The sequence below is a fragment of the Nomascus leucogenys genome, chromosome 6 (assembly GCF_006542625.1).
Source record: "Nomascus leucogenys isolate Asia chromosome 6, Asia_NLE_v1, whole genome shotgun sequence".
NCBI classification, from domain to species: Eukaryota; Metazoa; Chordata; class Mammalia; order Primates; family Hylobatidae; genus Nomascus; species Nomascus leucogenys.
The window spans coordinates 39,199,558-39,219,833 of NC_044386.1; the positions used below are offsets into that span (position 1 = coordinate 39,199,558).

At 41.1% G+C, this 20,276-nt stretch overlaps 1 protein-coding gene across 4 annotated transcripts in view; it reads left to right on the forward strand.

Annotated features, from left to right (window-relative positions):
* The first annotated feature begins 102 nt into the window (after positions 1-102).
* GHR (growth hormone receptor) overlaps positions 103-20,276 on the forward strand; it is a 299,293-nt gene continuing 279,119 nt past the window's right edge. For 2 of the 4 annotated variants that reach the window (XM_004088210.3, XM_004088209.3), the window contains exon 1: positions 1,107-1,253. Coding sequence is in view for 1 of the 4 variants with exons in the window: in XM_004088209.3 (XP_004088257.1) it covers positions 1,244-1,253 (10 nt within the window). In the remaining 3 variants the exon portion in view is untranslated. Of the gene's footprint in view, positions 614-1,106; positions 1,254-1,646; positions 1,699-20,276 lie in introns of those variants that run through there. The other 2 variants (XM_030814020.1, XM_030814019.1) reach the window with 2 other exon arrangements.

Sequence of the window (20,276 nt, forward strand, 5' to 3'; positions counted from 1 at the left end):
ACGCTCCTGTAGGTCCTGCTTTCATTTGGGAACGGGCAGGCGGAGAGGAAGGAAGTGTATTGCAACTACCAATATTTTCCTCTAGGAGGAGCCGCGGAGCTCAGTTGAGAGTGACACGCACCAACTCCAGCTCTTCGCCGGGAAGACTTCATCCCAGCAACTCGGAATGCTTGGCCCGGGCGGCACTCGGCCTCTCCGCAGCAGTTCTCGAACTGGCCTCCTTGAACGTCCGCTTCCCCTTCGCTTCTGCAGCCTGGATCTGGGGGACGGCGGGCCAGGCCCGGCGTGACCCCTGGTGAACGGTGGCCGCCTTTTCCCACCCCTGCCCTCCCATCCTCCCTTCCCGTTTCACCCCGCCCCCTCTCTCCTCCCCAAGCCTGACAGCCCGCGAGCTGCCAAGCAGGGCGCAGCCATGGGAAGAGGAGGAGGGCTAGGGAGCGGCGGCGGCGGCGGCAGCAGCGGCTGCTACAGTGGCGGTGGCGGCGGCGGCTGCTGCTGAGCCCGGGCGGCGGCGGGGACCCCGGGCTGGGGCCACGCGGGCCCGAGGCCCCGGCACCACTGGCCCCAGCGCAGACGCGAACCCGCGCTCTCTGATCAGAAGCGAAGCTCGGAGGTACTGTAGTGGGGCTCCGGGAGTCTGGCTTTATTTTCCTCCTGTTGTGCCAGGGGGCCTGTGAACCCTGGGACTCTAGTTGTTTATGAAAATGGGAGGAACTGTCTTATATATTTACACGGATAATTTTTTTATTCCGGATGACTTGGCTGTGCTCCCCTCCTCCTTGCGAAGAAGTTGTTTTCTGCTGGTGGGTTGTTGTAACCCAATCTAGAGTGTGCGTGTGTGTGTGTGTGTGTGTGTGTGTGTATGTGTGTGGGTCTGGAAGTTGGTGGGGGCGGCAGGGAGTTGCGGGCGACAGACGAACCATCCCACTCTGGCGTCTGCTCTGGCCCGCGAGTAGGGTGCGTGGAGGGGTTTACTCCGGAGACAGTTTTGTTAAAGTCATAAAAGTTTTGCTAGTGTGTTTCTGCTTGCCATCATCTGCCTGGCTGAGGCAGGAACTGCCGAGGCTGCTGCTGCTGCGCGGGGAAGGATCCCCGGCAGCGCGACTGGAGAGACTGGGGAGGTCGAGCTGTGCGCGTGGACACAGCGCGCAGAGCGCGCGGTCTTTTGCGCGTTTGTGCGGGCCGCAGCCGCACATTGGCACCGATGGAACTGGGGTCAGTAGGGTGACGGCCACCAGTCCACATGAACTGGGGTAAGTGGAAATTGTGGCGAGCCGACCTCCCCCAGCCTCTGACACACTAGTGGTTGTAAAATCAACCAGGCTTAAAGTTTTGACAGAACTGCCAGAGGCTGCGGGTCAATGGGGTGGCCGCGTGTCTAGGGAGAGGGCGCTGGCGGCGCAGAGGGTGCGGGGCAGGGTCACCCACTTGCGAGTGCGTGGGGAAGTCTATTTGGGGCGAGTGCTTTATATATAGCCCGAGGGGATGCCTGCTGAGACCGAGCTGCGGGGGCTCTCGGTCTGGCGCGTACTGTGTGTCCTGAATGAGTGTACGTGTGCGCTGTGTGTGCGCGCGCGAGTGTGCGCCTGGGGAGGCGTGTCGGCGCCTGAGCCAGTAGGGTGTGCAGGGTGGAAGAGGCCACAGAGGTGCCGCCTGCCTGTTTGTGCCGCCAGGAGACCTTGGAAGGGACAGAGAAAGGTAACGGGAGGCCAAAGTGTTGGGAAGTCAGAGTAGTTTCTGCATAGGATTAAGTATTAAGGGCTTTAAAATAACTAAACTCATTGCCCTGAGTGGCTGAGGACTGGAAGTGAGGGTTTGGGGAGTTCTCAGGAGAACTGCATGGGAGGGCGTTTGGGAAGTCTAAGAGATGTATAATATGTGTGAGTACAGAACTTCGGAGACAGACACAGGTTGGAGCTATGAATTTGAAATTTTCAGGGTGCTGCTGTCCACAGTCCAGGGACTGGCTGGTTTCAGAGGTGTTCAGGCTCCCTGGTGTGTGTGCCTAGGAAGACACTCATCTTTTCTTGTAGACATGGGATATTGGGGCAGGTCAGGCTCTGTTTCCTGAGCAACTGGTGTTCCAGGCTAGCTTCCACCTGAATCACCCTAGAAGTATATTTTTCTGATGATAAATGTTGAAACCTTTCCAGAAATTAAAATGCTGCATAGAAACAAAATTGATGCAGCAGGCAGGATTGTTGGTTCCATGTATTCAGTGATTGGGAGCTCTTTTTCCTTTTGAGAAAAGCAAAGCTCAGTATTTCCAGATTAGATTTCAAGGAGTCTTCAGCTATTTATGGCTTCCCTTCAAATGGGCCTTTGGATGGAGCTAGAAGGATGTGTTTTGGCCTAGAGACCTTTGGAAGACATCATGTGTAGCTTAAAGGAGTTGTCCCGTCTCTCATCGTCTTCTTCCACCCTTATAAACTTTTTGTTTTGCATTAATCTAAGGAAAGTTGGTGTGTCAACATTTAGCTTTTTTTTTTATTGGAGTAAATGTATCACAGTGAAATTATAGTTATGGTCTCCTGAAGCTCATGGAAAGCCAACACTTAATGGGCAAAGGTGTGAAATGAAAGTCTATAAATGCAATGACAAAGTGACGAGATGAGTGCATTCTTTTTCAAAATGAACATAACTGTGCTCACAAAAATTTGTTCTAGCCAGGGTTTGGGCCCGTGTTTTTTATTATTAGTTTTTAAACAGCAGACTCCACATCATAAACCACTTTAAAATGGATACTAGAGGCCTCCTCTATGCTGTCTCTGGCGCCTGCTTAAACAGATGTTTACAGTACTTGGTAACCTATGGGACTGTCATGTTGAGTATCTTGTTAGCTCAGGACATAATGTTTATAGCATAATATAATAAATGGAGCCACAGTTGCAGCATGCTTCTTCCAAGTGCATGAAGCAAATCTTGCAGCAGGGAAACAAATCTTGCAGTTGGTCCAACTTGTCTAGCCTTCTTTGGCTATCTCCTGGTAAGCATTGTTAATGTAAAGATATATGTGAGTGACGCAGTGAGAAAGTGAGACAGTAAACTGTTTAGCTTAGTGAAAAAAGCATGGATTATGTTTTTTAAATCTGCTAACCTGAAGATTACACTTCTCAGGTCATACCACTGGTAAATTGCACAACTATGGGAATTTGGTTTGCTTTTAAAGAACAATTTTTTAAAAGTATGTCAGTAATGAAAATAACATATTTCTTAATGTGTTTACGTGTGTCCATACAAGCCAATACTTTTTCTTCTTTAAAAAGAACCCTATTATTTCTGTGGTAATTATTTAAATATTATGAGCATTCAAATCACCTAATCACCTTTTCAATCTTCAATTGATAAGAATCGAAGTTTGGTAAGACTGGAGTCATCCCTCAGCCAATTGTGTAAACAAGACAGTACAGAATGTCTTTCTGGCAAGTAATTTTTTTCAACCTGAAACAGATAATATAAATAATATGTCCCATAAAAGAATTACTTAAGATGATAATTACTTTAGAGGTAATTATCTGGTGCATGAACCTCTATCTATGAAAATGGTCTAGTCTATCTCTTCTTGGAAATAATCAGTTGGAAATCTCCCTTTTTCATTGGTCAGTCCATTCTAGGAAAGATTCATTTCTGGAAAGTTCTGTCTTATACTGAATCAACATTTTCTTCCATCCACTTGCCTATCCTTCAGGAGCTGACCACAGTGAATCTAGTCTCTTTTCCCTGTGTTTACCATACTTGAAAACAAACATTATGCTCCTTGCTGAATCCCCTTTTGCCTACTCTTGCAGCAGTTTTTCATCCACTATAGGGTTCTACCCTCCTCTGCCTTGAACCAGTTGCCCTTGATTGTACATTCTCGTTGTATTAGTCTGTTCTCATGCTGCTGATAAAGACATATGTAAGACTGTGTAATTTATAAAGAAAAAGAGGTTTAATGGACTCACAGTTCCACATGGCTGGGGAGGCCTCACAATCATGGCAGAAGGTGAAGGAGGAGCAAAGGCATGTCTTACACAACAGCAGGCAAGAAAGCATGTGCAGGGGAACTGCCCTTTATAGAACCATCAGATCTCATTAGACTTATTCACTATCATGAAAACAACATGGGAAAAACCCACTTCCATGATTTAATTAACTCCTACTGGATCCCTTCCACCACATGTGGGAATTATGGGAACTATAATTGAAGATGACATTAGGGTGGAGACAAAGCCAAACCATATCATTCCACTCCTAGCCCCTCCTAAATCTCCTGTTCTCACATTTCAAAACCAATCATGCCTTCCCAACAGTCCCCCAAAGTCTTAACTCATTTCAGCATTAACTCAAAAATCCACAGTCCAAAGTCTTACCTGAACCAAGGCAAGTCCCTTCCACCTATGAGCCTGTAAAATCAAAAGCAAGTTAGTTACTTTCTAGATACAATGGAGGTACAGGCATTGTGTAAATATGCCCATTCCAAATGGGAGAAATTGGCCAAAACAGAGGGGCTATAGGTGCAAGTCCAAAGTCTAATAGGGCAGTCATTAAACCTTAAAGTTCCAAAATGAACTCATGTCTCACATCTAGGTTACACCGATGCAAAATGTGGGCTCCCATGACCTTGTGCAGCTCTGCTCCTGTGGCTTTGCAGGGTACAGCCCCTCTCCTGGCTGTTTTCATGGCTGGCATCGACTGTGGCTTTTCCAGGCACATAGTGCTAACTGTCAGTGGATCTACCATTGTGGGGGCTGGGGAATGGTGGCCTTCTTCTCATAGCTCTACTAGGCAGTAACCCAGTGGGGACTCTGTGTAGAGGATCCAACCCCACATTTCTTTTCCGCATTGCCCTAGCAAGGGTTCTTTATAAGGGCTCTGCCCCTGCAGCACAACTCTGCCTGGACATCCAGGCATTTCCATACATCCTCTGAAATCTCGGTGGAAGTTCCCAAACCTCAGTTCTTGCCTTCTGTGCACCTGCAGGACCAACACCACATGGAAGCTGCCAAGACTTGGGGCTTTCACCCTTTGCAGCCATGGCCTGAGCTGCACCTTGGCCCCTTTCAGACATGGCTGGAGGGGCTGGGACACAGGGCACCAAGTCCCTAGGCTGCACCTAGCAGGCCAAGAAAATCATTTTTCTCTCCTAGGCCTCTGGGCCTGTGATGGGAGGGGCTGCCATAAAGACCTCTGACATGTTCTGGACACATTTTCCCTATTGTCTTGGTGACCAACATTTGGCTTCTTGTTACTTATGCAAATTTCTGCAGCAGTCTTGAATTTCTCCCCAGAAAATGGGTTTTTCTTTTCTATGGCATCATCAGCCTGCAAATTTCCAAACTTTTATGCTCTTTTCACCTCTTGAATGCTTTGCTGCTTAGAAATTTCTTCTGCCAGATACCCTAAATAATCTCTCTCAAGTTTAAAGTTCCGTAGATCTCTAGGGCAAGGGAAAAATGCCACCAGTCTCTTTGCTAAAGCATTAACAAGAGTCATCTTTGCTCCAGTTCCCAACAAGTTCCTCATCTTCTTCTGAGACCACATCAGCCTCAACTTTATTGCCCATATCACTATAAGCATTTTGGTCAAAGCCATTCAACAAGTCTCTAGGAAGTTCCAAACTTTCCCACATCTTCCTGTTTTCTGAGCCCTCCAAGTCTCTAGAAAGTTCCAAACTTTCCTACATTTTCCTGTCTTCTTTTGAGCCCTCCAAACTGTTCAAACCTCTGCCTGTTACCCAGTTCTAAAGTTGCTTCCACATTTTTGGGTATCTTTACAGCAGCACCAACTCTACCATTACCAATTTACTATATTAGCCCATTCTCATGCTGCTAATAAAGACATACCCAAGACTGAGTAATTTATAAAGAAAATTAGGTTTAATGGACACACAGTTCCACATGGCTGGGAGGCCTCTCAATCATGGCAGAAGGTGAAGGAGGAATAAGGCACTCTTACATGGTGGCAGACAATAAAGCATGTGCGGGGGAACTACCCTTTATAAAACCATCAGATCTCATGAGACTTAATCACTATCACAAGAACAGCATGGGAAAAACTCGCCCTCTTGATTCAACTACCTCCCACTGGGTTCCTCCCATTACACGCGGGGATTATGGGAGCTACAATTCAAGATGAGATTGGGGTGGGGACACAGCCAAACCATATCACTGACCGTCCCTCCTAATGTGTGTTTTCTAAACAAAAGATTTATAATTTGTAGTTCTGAACATTCTATATCTATTAAGACAGATTAATATTAATGAAATTCTTTAGCCATTTCATTATGTTCTTGATTAATTTCGTACCTATAAACAAGATAACTTGTTCTTTTCAGATTATTAATCATCCATAATCAAAGCATTTTTATAATAGCTTCAAAACATTTTTTCATGCCTCAGTGTACTATAAATTTATGGAAAGTATAATACTGTGCGGGTAAATAAAATTCTATAAACAGTGCAAATAGTGCCTTAATTTCTCCCTATCAAGGAATATCAACCCCGAAATACCAGAAGTAGAATGTTCCAAAGATAAACAAGTTGAGGCTACATGTTATAGACAGGTAGGGACTATGATGTATTTTTTTCATAGGCCTCATTGTGTCTGCTTCCATGAACATGAGTCAGTACTAGCAATCAGGCATTTACTGAAGGCTTGTTCTGCCAAAGTCCCAGAGAATATGCCATCTGGCCTTAAATGAAGTGAAAGTACATCAAATAAAGATACTTCCTTGGGCAACTGGGATTTAAGATGCACATGCAGGACATGACTAAGTCAACCATCTACTTTTTCTCAGGAGGTAAATGGCTTGCCAATGCCACAGGAAAGTCTAAAGTGTTCACACTCCATAAGCAGGTCCCATGTCCTGTTGTAGGTCTGGACATGAGCTGGACAAAGGTCCTGTTACTCTTAGCTTACCAAGTCTTAGCTGCCTTGGAAGAAGGTAGCAAATCTGGCTTATCCAGAGGAGAGGCCTGAACTGTGCATTGGGCACCTACCTGGTGTGATTGATTTCTCTTTTATGTATCTGTCTTGGGCTTCCAGCTAAATTGTGAATTCCCCTTGCCACCAAGCTAAGAATCTGCCACAGCATTGTCTTCCTGCACACACACACACACACACACACACAAACATTTATGTTGGACGATGAAGACAATGTCAGTTTTTCAGCAAGTCTGAATGTGAAACAAATGACTATGTTTCTTGGTGCAGTGGGGTGGGAGGATGAGAGAGAAAAAACCAACCTGTGATATAAACTGACATCTGAGCCTACCAAAAGCCCTTTGAAAGACCTTTGATCAAGACAAGGGAATAATCATAGTTTTGTGCACTTAGATAAAATTGTCCATGCTAGTCCCGTGTGTGTGTGGGTGTGGGTGTGTGTGTGTGTATGTGTTTGTTTCTTCACTTTATCCCCAGCATTATGGTCTTAATTCATATACATTTGCTTTTTTGCTTTATTCTATTGCGATATGAAGGGAAGAAATAATCAATGATTCAGTTCCTTTTTTTACATTTCAAAAATTTATTTCACAACTCCCCACCTCCCAGTCCTCACCCCCCAAAATTACAACAGACTCATTGGCAAGTACTTGGACATGCAATTTTCAAACCAAAGGTTTACTTTGCTATAAGAAACATCTAAGTTAGGATGATATAATATGAAACAATAGTAAATTAGATGTCAAGAAACCTGGGTCCTCTCCAAGCTCTGCCTTTAATGGGCTTTGCATTTTTTGCCAACTATTTAACCTTCCTGGGCTTCATATTTCTTGTATGTTAAAAACAAGCAAAAAGGAGAAGTAAACAAAATGACCCCTTAGAATTCTCTTCAGGGCTATTGTTTGAATCCATTTAATTATTGAACTCCTCTCTTCTTTTAAATGTAAGCATCAATAAATGTTTGCCTATTCTATCATTAATTTTTAATCAATTAAATAAAATAGATAAAAATTTTATCAAAACCGTGCTTCTTGCTTTCATTCTAAAACAATGCAACTCATCACTATCTGATGCAGAAAGTCTTTCTGAAATAGTATTTTTCTCTTTTGTTGTTGTTTTTTCTTTGTGCTAAAGAAAATTCATTGATGAGTACCAGGTTCTTAAAAGGATGGAAAAGTCATTGTTGTTTAGTCTCAATTTCTTTCTTCAGTGCTTCTTCCTACCTTTTAATATAGGCAAATAAAGCCTTAGGCCAGGCACTAATTTTACTTAGTAATGATTTATAAGAAGGTAGTGATTTTGTCAGAAATTGCTGGGCTCTTTGCTTTTAATCAGCATCTAAACTTACCTTCAAATACTCCATTCCAAAATCAGCAGATAACTTCTTCTACAGAGTCTTTCAAACTTCCAGATGTGTTTACTGTTTTGATTAGGGCTTTCTTCTTTTGTTGTTGATAAGACTTCAGCCAGTTTTCTTTAGACTAATATTATTATATTCCCCATGAATTATACTTCTTAGGTTGTGAATTTGTTTAAAAAGAAATCTATCTCCAGCTGGCTGGCTTCTAAGCAAAAAGGGTATCCTAGGGAAGAAGTGCACTTTACAGGGATTCAGTACAGGTGTAGAGAATTCCCTGATAGAGAATTGGAACACATCAAGAGTTTGCAAATTGAAAAGGTACTTTTATGTACTTATCCATGGTGGACAACCTGTGTCATAGGGAAGAAGTGCATTTCACAGGGATTCAGCACAGTTGTAGAGAATTCCCTGATAGGGAAGTGGAACACATCAAGATTTTGCAAACTGAACAGGTACTTTTATGTACTTATCCATGGTTGACAACCTACTGTGCTAGACATTTGGTGTAGTAACTCCTTGATTTTTTCCTCGGTTGTTTATAAAATTAAACATTTGAAGTAGCCTATTGAAAAGTCTTAAAAGAGGCATCCCCTCTATTCCTTTAGAATACAGTACATTAAATAAGTGATAAAGTCCAAAGAAAAATCCTTATTCTTTTCTTGCTTTAAAAAAATGCACTTTATTGTATTAAGCATTTTATCTATCTTTTAAAACTTTGAATTGCCATATCAATGAAAGTAGAGTGTTATCATTACAAAACAGAATCACAGATAGTTCTTTCCCTGTGCTTATTGAGAGAAAAGGTGCATAATTAATGCTGTAAATGCTCATCTTGAATTTGATGATGGCTGGTGAGAAACCTCAGTCAGACATTCAATTTTGATTGCCATTGGTCAGAAAGGCAGCCTTTGTTCTTCGTCAGTGTGTGCACATGATCCCAATTCACCCTATCAGCTGCTTCTCTGCACACTTTCAAGCTACGTGATTGTTATACTAGAAAGCCTCTAAGTTGGCCAAACTAATGAAGACTAATCTGACAAAGCATATGTGAATGACAAATTGTGTAAAGACTCTGAAGATAGAGCCTCTTCAGTGGCTTCTTCCCCTGGGGGTAGAAGAGGATACCAGAATCCCTGGGCAAGATGAAATAGATAAAGGAAAGGCATCATTTTTATACCCAGCAAATCAGAAAGATTAAAGAAAGAGAAGCAAGAATAAAGAAGAACTACTACTTTCATGTTCATTCTTTCAGTGTAGCACCTTATTTCCCATAGAGACACTGGCGAAACCATGCTTTGCTTTGCCATAGAATAGGTGTTCAGTAAATATTTTGTAGGTGGCCTTAATATGTAGTAAACAGAGAGAAATATGGAAGCATTGATGAGAAGTTTGTGGATAATTTGAGGGCAAAAGGATGTGGCTAGGATCAGGTTCATAATGCAAATTTGCTATTATTCTCCTTAGATTAATGATGTCACCCAAACTTCATGACCTGCTTTCCAAGGTCTATGCTGTTCACAGCCTTGGAAACATTTAGAAGTTTTTAGTACTTGGAGCAAGATGGATATATGTTTCACATTTTATCTAGGACTTAGTAGGACTTGGGAGACATATCTACTTTGCCAGATCTTAGTATACTTATTATGGAGCATGACATTTTAATTCTCTTTGCTTTTGTCCTACAAAGTTTAGTGTTTTAATTTATTTTTCTCAGTGCATATAGGGAGAGAATTATTTACATAATCTGAAAAGTACTTTGAAAACTACTTGGGAAAAGATGTTGAATAAATAAGTTTTTTTTTTTAATTAGCCTACAGGATGTAAGTCTGGCCAGGCTAGTGGTATTTTTGGTATCATTGTGAAAAATCAAAAACAGAACATGTATTTATCAATCCATTTGTGTGTTCCCAGGAATGTGCTAGACACTAGGGAATACAAAAGTAGTATAAAACATGACTCTTGACTTTAGTACCAGGCATTCAAGCTAGAAGGCAACACTATTAATGTACATTCATGGTGTGACTATGGAACAGTTGATGACTGTACAACTTAATGAAAAGTTCATTACAGACTATAAATGCTACATTTATTTAGAGAGAAGGACAATCTGTTTGGACTGAGGGATTGGAAGAGTGGCCTCCATGGGCAACATGGCTCCTGAGCCAGGACTTGAGATATGTTTTTTTTTTTTTTTTTTTTTTTTTTTTTTTTTTTTTTGATAAGAAGAAGGGTTGGAGAGGTTTCATGCAAGGGGTTAGGAACTGAGGACCAGGAGGCGTATCTTGAGCTCACTGGGGTTACTGGTAACAGGGAGCAGGCAGAGAGTACCAGGCTGTGGATTTGTTATCCATTGGAAGCTCTTCCCATTGCTTATTATGGTCGCTGCATATAGGCTCATCCCTTGGGTAGGGCTATTGGAGTGGCCACCCTGAGCCTATTGCTGATTGGATAGTGGTGGCTGCTGTGTGGTATTTCAGCACATTTATCTTTTCTGAACATTATGTAAATTCAATCTTAAAACTTCTTTCTTAAACAATGTTCCAAGAGGCCTATTAAAGATGCCAACAATATGACTTCCATTCAAGAATATGATCTTGAATGGGCTTTACAATGGCAGAGCTGACCTGAAATTACCTCCTCTACTCCTGCTCTCAAGCCATATGCTGATGCTGACAGTCCTGGCTCAATAGAGCCATAAGGCCTCACAGAACTTGAGATCATCTACCAGCGGCTCTCAACCAAGCCCCTGCCTTTCTGCTAGGTAGTGCATAGGGACATTGGGAAATACAGTTATTATAAGAACTGGAAAGAGTTGTAGGCTTCTGGTGCCTGAAGTCAGAAATGCTAAATTTCTGTGATGCCAGGGGCAGTCCTATATAGGAAATTATTATGCCTCCTCAAATGCCAGTAGATCCCCATTGAAATATTTGAGTCTCATATCCTCACTTTATTTATAGGCGAGGAAATGGGAGGCCCTGAGAAGTGACAAAACTTTCTTCTAGGATTAAACTTCACAGTCTCAGTGACAGATTTATAACTCAATTCTTTTAGTTTTCTTTCAAGAGCTCTTGTTGCAGCACCACAGTCCCTCCTATTAACATGGGCTATAACTATGGAATAGCATGTTGTTTATCTCTGCCATTTTTATGGAAGGATGGTAGTTAGCTGTGTTAACTATCTGAATGGGTGGAATGTGATTGAGATAACTGGTACTTGACCAGCAGTTCTTTCCCCTGGGAACACACACAGATTCACCCATAAATTAGGGTTGGCAGATGCCTGTTGAGATGTCAACCATAGCCAAAGCATACAGATAGGTTGACTTTTTGGAAAGGGCATGGAGTAGGCTTTGGATTCACGCAAATCTGTCTGACGGGATTTGAACACAACCCTTCTTATCTTTACTATCTTTGTGACTCTCAGCCAATTAAACTCTCTGAGCTTTATTTGCAAAAAACAGGTGATGATTCTTATTTCACAAGGAATGAGTCAAAACAATGCCTGGCACATATTGGGCACTGCAGATATACAGAATTCCCTACAGTATCTTTTCGAGAGTAAAGACATGAAACCTTCACTTATAAAAGACCCTCTTGATAACAGTTGCTATTTTTTTCTCCTCCTTTCCGCAAACAACCAAACTAGGGCTTTAATGAGTCCCTGAAGTGTTTATTTTGTTTGAACTGTTGAGATTTCCCTCCTTCAGAAGAGTCCTGCTGGCCAGAGATGAGTTTCTTTTGACTTCTGTGACAAGGTGCCTGTATTATTGTCATACAATAAAAATGGAAGATATATCTAGATGGTTATTAGCAGGTTATGAAACTTAAATTTTAAAGTCAATCATAAAAGCCATTCCTGCGTAGAGATGTTTGTCAGAGAGATTTCTACCTTGCCAGTGATGAGAGAGCCTCCTTAGGTGAGGTGAATACTTTTGGCAAGTTAAGGGATAACACAATATAATTTATTTAAGTAAGTTTTTTATCTGAGACTAATTTCAGGTTTGCAGAAAATTTGCAAAAATTGTAGAGGTCCTGTATATTCCTCACCTAGTTTCCCATGTTAACATCCATAATCATGATATATTTGTCAAAACTAAGAAACCAACGTTAGTACAGTACTATTAACTAAAATCCAGACTTCATCCTAATTCCCCTAGAGCTTCCACTCGCATCTTTTTTTCTGTTCCAGGATTCAATCCAGAAGAGTGCACTGCTTTTGATTTTATGATTTTTAAATACTGTGCATATGCTTTTTTAATTTGGGCCCTCTCATGTGTTAAACTAACTGGCCTTTGCAACCAGATAGCAAGTTGTATAACAGAAAATATAATGATGTTTAATCCAACATCATGCTGGACACAAAGTATGTTCTCCAAACTAATTAAATTTATCACAGCAACAAGAACCAAATTTTACTCAGTGTACATATATGTAGCTGAGTCCTCATTGGTAAGCTAGGAGGTACTCATAAGAGTAGGATAACTTGGAAGAAATTTGATTTTGAATGTGTGCCCTGAACATTGGTGTAAAGCAGGACCCCCTAAATCATACATGAACTGAGTCTGTACAATGTTCCTAGCACTGAGTGTGCACATCACACTTACTCCTGATAACTGTAAGGCACATAGCCTTGAGTAACTTAGCTGTGGAAATGAGATCAAGGGAAGTTAAGTTACTTGCCCAGGGATTCACAGCTAGTAACAAAGCTGAGATTAAAACATATGTTTTTCTGGCTTCAGAGCCTACACTCCTAATGCTGTATTCAATTACTCCCACACTTCTCCACTTGCTTAACCCCTCTTCTTGGTGTCCTTTTTCTAGGTATACAGAATTTGAAAACTCTATATTGTCAAACTGCAGCAGAGCTGGATGCATAGTATATACTTATTTCTGAGCTGGATTAAGTTTCAGCCTTGAATTTGTGGATTATTTTCAAAACCTACCTAATATCTGTAAAACATGTTATTTTTTAATATGTAGATATCCACATAAATTGACTACAAAGCTCTTCAGAAAGTCCCGTAATCTAATAATAAATAAATTTTTGATACATGGCTAATAACAGGCACAGAAGCATCTCCAAAGGGCAGGACATCGATATTGTGTAATAATTTAAAGTATTTTATTATTGTATAATGTGCCTGAGTTTTGGATAGTTGACCTCTTTTTCTCAGTCTTTACATAGTTACTGCTTTTTTAAGTGTTACATGAGGGATGTGGAATATTCAGTGAAACATTTGACTAATCTTTATATTTTGAGTGGCCCAACTGAAAATTACCCTTGGTTGCCTTGGAACTCTGGGCATGATGTTCAAAAGTAGAAATTCTTGCAAATTATTTGAGCTTTGGCTCTGGGAAGATAAACAACATGAATAACTAGGTTAACCAGGGCTGAAATTTCTCTAACCTATAATTCTAAATTCAGAAAAGAACGGGCTTTAGGGTTTTTTGTTTATTTTTGCTTTGATTACAAGTTGTTGGAAGCCTAGAGTTAGTATCTAATAACACAATCTATGTAAAACACAAATTATTGGCTCAGAATGATATCTAATTTCTAAGAAGATACGAGGAGGCAATCATGTAAAAACGTGCTTTTCTTCGTAGAAGGAATAAGCTGGGATTGGCCAAAAGGTAATCCCTTTAGAGTCTAATGTTTAGAGCATTGCATATTTTTAAAGAAGACGTATTACCTTTTAGAACATATGTAGGAAACCATTTTCTTTGCTTCTATGGCTACATAAAGTTGTTATGGTTTTAAACCGTGACCTTAGATACCTTATAGAAGTAATTACAGGCACAATCTGTGAATGAAGCTTTGCAAACTATGCTTCACCAAGCCTCAGGGACTATTGACCGTCCAGAGGACAGACCCATGTTGGATGTCTTATGGGCCTTTAGTCCTGCAAAGCAGTGTGCTTTCATATTTTATACACAGCAGTTCTGAGAAAATTTCAGTTGCAAAAACAGCCTCTCTTCTTATCATTTTTATTTTTATTTATTTATTTATCTGAAATGGAGTCTTGCTCTGTCACCAGGCTGGAGTACAGTGGTGCGAACTTGGCTTACTGCAACCTCTGCCTCCCGGCTTCAAGCGATTCTCTTGCCTCTGCCTCCTGAGTAGGTGGGACTACAGGTGCAGGCCACCATGCCCAGCTAATTTTTGTATTTTTGGTAGAGACAGAGTTTCACCATGTTGGCCAGGATGGTTTCGATCTCTTGACCTCGTGATCCGCCCGCCTTAGCCTCCCAAAGTGCTGGGATTACAGGCGTGAGCCACGGCACCTGGCACACCTGGCCTATTTTTATCTTTTAAAGGGTCTGGCTCAGTCGCCCAGGCCTGAGTGCAGTGGTGCAGTCTTGGCTCATTGCAACTTCCACCTCCTGGGCTCAAGTGGTCTTCCTACCTCAGCCTCCCAATTAGCTGGGACTACAGGTACATGCCACCATGCCCAGCTAATTTTTGTATATACATAGTTTTAATAGAGACAGGGTTTAGCCAGGTTGCCCAGGCTGATCTTGAACTCCTGAGCTCAGGTGATCAGCCCACCACAGCCTCTCCAAGTGCTGGGATTACAGGTGTGAGGCACCTTGCCGAGCCATCCTCTCTTCTAAAAAAAAAAAAAAAAAGCTTAAGCCTGGTATATATTTTCTTATATTGCATAAGCTACTTTTCTGACTGCCTCTCTTTAGAAATTCCTCTGATTTCTAGAGAAAAAAAAATCGCATTAGCTTTTTGGTTTCTAAATTCAGGCTTACTTTAGTAACTGCTAGATTATAAACTCTTAGAGGGCAAAGGGCTATGTATTCTCTACTTACGGACACTCAATTAGTTTGCTTAAGCAATTACTTCTGTGTAAGCAACATTAATGAAGTGCTTACTATGATCAAGGGCTATACCAAGTCCTTTTTTATATCATTTAATCCCACACAAAACCCATGATCGACCTAATTGTACACTTGGTGAAACTGTGATGTAGGGAGGTTAAATAATTTGTTCAAGGACCCACAGCTGGTAAGTCGCACAGTGTATTCAAACCCAGATCTTCCTAATTGCAAATGTGTCCAACTCCCATGCTTCTAACCACTGCCTATGTGGTGGTTCTTTGATATTCCTCCCTCCAAGAAGTGGAATTTTATTCCCCCCGTCCATTGAATGTGGGCCGAACTCAGGTGACTCATTTCTATTAAATGGAGTAAAGTGGAAGTGAAGATGTGTGGCTTTAGCGACTAGGTCATTCAGAGGTCATTCAAAGTGGCTTCTGTCTTGGTTGTTCTGTCTCATACCTATTGGGCATTTAATCTGGGGAAAACCAGCTGCCATGTTTTGAGTTGCTCTATGGAGAGGCTAACATGAAAAGGTACTGTGGATCCTACAAGCAGTTTCAAATGAGGACCTGAGGCCCTCAGACCAATAGCCAGTATGAAATTGAAGCCTCTTGACCACAGCCTCCATGAGAGTAATGGAACCTTGACCCCCTAGTGAACCACAGCCTCCATGAGAGTAAACTTCAAGATGGAGCCTTGACACCCAGTGGAGCCTCGAGATGACTGCAGTCTTCCACCAGCAGCTTGATTCATGAAAGACCATCAGCCAGAGCCACCCAGCTAAGCTGCTTCTAGGCCCCTACTCCTAGAAAATAAATATTTGTTGTTTTGACTGCCAAGTGTTTGATTAATTTGTTACGCAGCAATAGATAAATAATGCAGCCTAACACTGTCCTGGTCATTTTTTAAAAAGAAATTGTTTTAATTTTACTAAATCACAAATTTTAAAACACTGATACAGCACGGAGAAACTTTCCAGAAAAAAATGCTGCCAAATTTAAGTAGTAAAATATTAATGTCCAAAAAACATAATAGTTAAAATGACATCTCTAGGATTGAGGATTTTGTAAGTCAAAGGTCAGCTGCTTAAAAAACCCATAATTTTGAAAGGAAGGATATTAATAATAACTGCATTATTGAACATAGATAGCATTTTGAACTTTTAAGAAATCCTCATGGGAAAACTCAGGAAATATTCTGTTTGGTAAGTTATCACTCATAATCTGAAATTGTTAGGCGCATGTTTGCACTTTCCATGATTTGAAGAGGAATATTAAAGCAAAGTTGAATTTTAACCTCTTCCCTAGTGATTTTACTCAGCTTTTCAAAGGGGTCCTAAAAGCTCAGAGGTCAAGTCATTTCTTGGTTTGCTCTACCTGACAAATTGCATTAACTCTGCTTTACAGCCACTTGCAGTTTAATAAATGACTTGGACTTTGATTAATATCTTTAGTGCTTAAGCCCAAGAATTTGTATAAGACTTTGGGATATAGTACTGTAAATTTATCTAAAGATGGACACTGGAAGATAGAAGGAGATATATTAGTGTTGGTTTGGGTACATGTCTAGGTACTGAATTTGGATCATCATAAGTCCTTACAGAATATACTTGTTGACTTGTCTTTTAAAAATATGTGAAAGTGATTTTTTAATATATTTACAAAGTGATTTAAGTGATTTAAGGAATTCATTCATGAAGTGGATATGACTAGTTCTTGTTTAGTACTCAGAAGGACTGTAAAATAGGAATGCTGATTTTCCTTGCCCAGATTGTAGAACACAGATCAAACCCTCCTAGTCCTTCCCTTAAATGTTTTTTCTCCGCACAGCTTATGCCCTGAGTTCTCAAAACATTTGTTATATTGAACTGGACTGGATAGTATATGCCTGGCCCTGATTCATGGGATTATGCTGCAAGGGAATATAAAGATGAATATTGATAGCCTGAGTGTGAAAATTCATCATTACTCTCATCCTCATTCATTAATTCATTTGTTCATTAACTCATAAACACACTAATTGATTCAACAGATATTTATTGAACATTTACACTTTCCCCAGCAGAGCACTGGACTAGGTGCTAGCATAGTATAATAAGCAACCCAGAAATAGCCTCTGCCTTGCTGGATTTCACAGTCTAGGATGGAGAAAGGCATTAACCAAGTATAATTTAAAATTGTTTTAAGTAATGTGAAATAAACATATATGAGAACCTGACTCAGGTTGGGATTTGATGGTTAGGGAAAGCTTTCAAAAAAGGGATATTTGAGATCTAAGTAAGAGGGAAAAGAAAGAACATAATGGGTAGAGAAAAAATAGGATCCAGGAAGATACTTTGTACTTCTGAGAACTAAAAACAGTCAAGTCAGTGTAGTCAGAGTTAAAGACGGAGAAAGAACATGATCCAAGAAGAAGCCAGAAAAGTAAGCAGGGACTACATCTTACGCAATGATGTAGGCTGTATTTTAGTTTTTACTTAAGAGCAACAGAAAACCATTGAAAGGTTTGAAGCAGGGGAGTGACATAATCAGGTCTGCATTTTAAGGAGGTCACCTGCTCTATTATGAAGCATGAATGGAGGAGGATGGAAAGAGATATTCAGGGAGCTGGATTATGAGTCTGTTGTAGGCCAGAGGTATTGGTAGCTTGGACCAGGATGATGATGCTGAAGATTGAGAGGAGTTAATAGATTTATAATATATTTGTGAAGTAAAGTTGACTGTACTTAGTGCTGACTTAGACAGTACTGGTGAGGGATGTCATGGTAAACTCCAAGGTACTGGGCTTCTTCAACTGAATGGAAAACACTAGAGGGAGACCAGGTAAAGGTTGAAGGAAAGTGAGGAACAGTAGTTCAGTTTGGGGATATTTTGATTTGGAGGCCTTTTTAAGACATCCTCAAGGAGACACAGTGCAGTCTTGAGTCCTGGATCAGAGGAGATACCTGAATGTATAAATTTGTAAGACAATGGTTTATGCACACTATTGAAGCCACAGGGGTAAGTGAGATCATGTACAGAGTGAAAATGAAGTGAGAGAAGAAAGCATACGTCTGAGCCATGAGAACTCCAACATTTAAAGGCCAAGTGGAAAAGTTGACAAGAGTGGGAATTGTGACTGGGGTAGATGTTAGAGTGGCATCTCAGAGGCCAAGGAAAGAGAATCATTTAAGGTGCTGATGAGGGGTAAAGTAAGAAGATCCTGTAAATGTCCTCTTGGATTAATAAAACTGATGTTTTGAAGGACTTTAGGGAGAATGAGTTTGTTGTAATGATGGGGGCAGAAGCCAGAATGAAGTGTCATGGGAAATGGGTGGAAGTCTTGAAAGAGAGACAATGAATATAGATAACTCAAGATATGTGGTCAAGGGAAACAAAAAGGATAAAGCTTTAACTAGGGGAGGAAATAGAGTTAAAGGAGGAGTTTTTTGTTTGTTTTTTGAGACGGAGTCTTGCCATGTTGCCCAGGCTGGAGTGCAGCGGCACGATCTTGGCTCACTGCAAGCTCTGCCTCCTGGGTTCACGCCATTCTCCTGCCTCAGCCTCCCGAGTAGCAGGTACCCACCACCACGCCCAGCTAATTTTTTATATTTTTAGTAGAGACAGGGTTTCACCATGTTAGCCAGGATGGTCTTGATCTCCTGACCTCATGATTCGCCCACTTCAGCCTCCCAAAGTGCTGGGATTACAGGCGTGAGCCACCACGCCCGGCCAGGAGGAGTATTTTTTAAAAATGGGAGGCTGGCATACTAAGAAAGAAAGGGGATCATTTCAGATATTTGAGGAGGACAGAGTAAGTTGGAATATGAAAGGGAGTAAATGAGTAAAATTTAGTAGGATTGCTAGTCACTGCTTGAAGGCTCAGCTGAGGCTGATGATCATGAATTCATGGTGATACTATTGTTAGAATTATTATAAAATATATGAGCCTTTTTGGAGGTGCTCAGCAGTTTACCAGACACAGAAAAACAGGGTCATCTAGGCTTAAGATTTTGTCAGAGAGGTATGATGAAAAGATTGCAAAGGAGTTTAGGATATTGGCATGGGCAAGGGAACTTCTGGAGTGATAAACCAGGCATCTAAGCCTGCTAGGGAGGGACATATAGACAGAGAAGGAGAGTATAGAGATCTTTCTGAAGATTAGAGGAAATTTGTAATCAAAGTGGTTGATTAAACAAGACAGAAGTATAGCAGTCAGTGATCAGCCCAGGATGCTGCACCCCAGATCAATTAAATCTGTATCTCTGGGTGTAGGGCCCATCCCAGTTTCTCAGGAGATTCCAGTGCTTTCCTTAAGGGAGAATATTGATATAACTGTTATTAAGACTATTGTGAAAAAAGATATTAGCAATGTGAAATCAAGACAAAAACACAAACACTCAAAGAAGTTAGACAAAAACAAAAAACACTGAAATTACACATTTTCTTTTTCACAAATCAAAGTCAAATTCATGGGCTTTCTTCCCTGACTCATTCTCCCTGACATTAGAAGTCCAAAGGGAGTAAGTAAAGTCTTTATGGGGAAGATGGTATAATTAAGCACCAATTACCTAGGGACCAGATGCTTTGGGATTTGACTGATGAAAACAGATTAGAAGCATGGTGAATTTGTTCACTACAGTCTTTTTGGAGGGCAACACTCTTGGCTCACTTGGCATGAGGTAGTGTCAGTCTGGCTACAAAGATGTGAATATGGGGCTTGAGTTTCTAAAAGGGGACTGATTGGCCTTCTCTTAGCCAGGATACTCGGACTTGGTGGCTATATCATGGCTCACACTGTCTTGGAATGGTCTTGAGCCTAGCTGAAATTTGTTGAAATTACATATGAAGATTCATTAATGTATTACTTGGAACTCAGTGAGAAGGATCATCACTGCCAGATTTCCTAGTTAGGAAAACTTACCTTCATTCCTTCCAGTTAAATAGAAGACCATTGTATAGCTCATTTTGGGCTAAGTGGAGTGTTTATGAAATGTGTAGGGCTTATATTGCTAAAGAAAGCCCAGTAAAGCTTGACATCCCCTCTGTTGCCCTTGTCTGTCATTCCATAAATTTAATGTCAAGAGCATTTTTAGAGAAGATGATCACAGGATGATTCAGGTAGACATGGAGCAGGTTGTGAAAACACTGGCATGTTTCACCAATGTATTAGTCAGGGTTTCCAGAGAA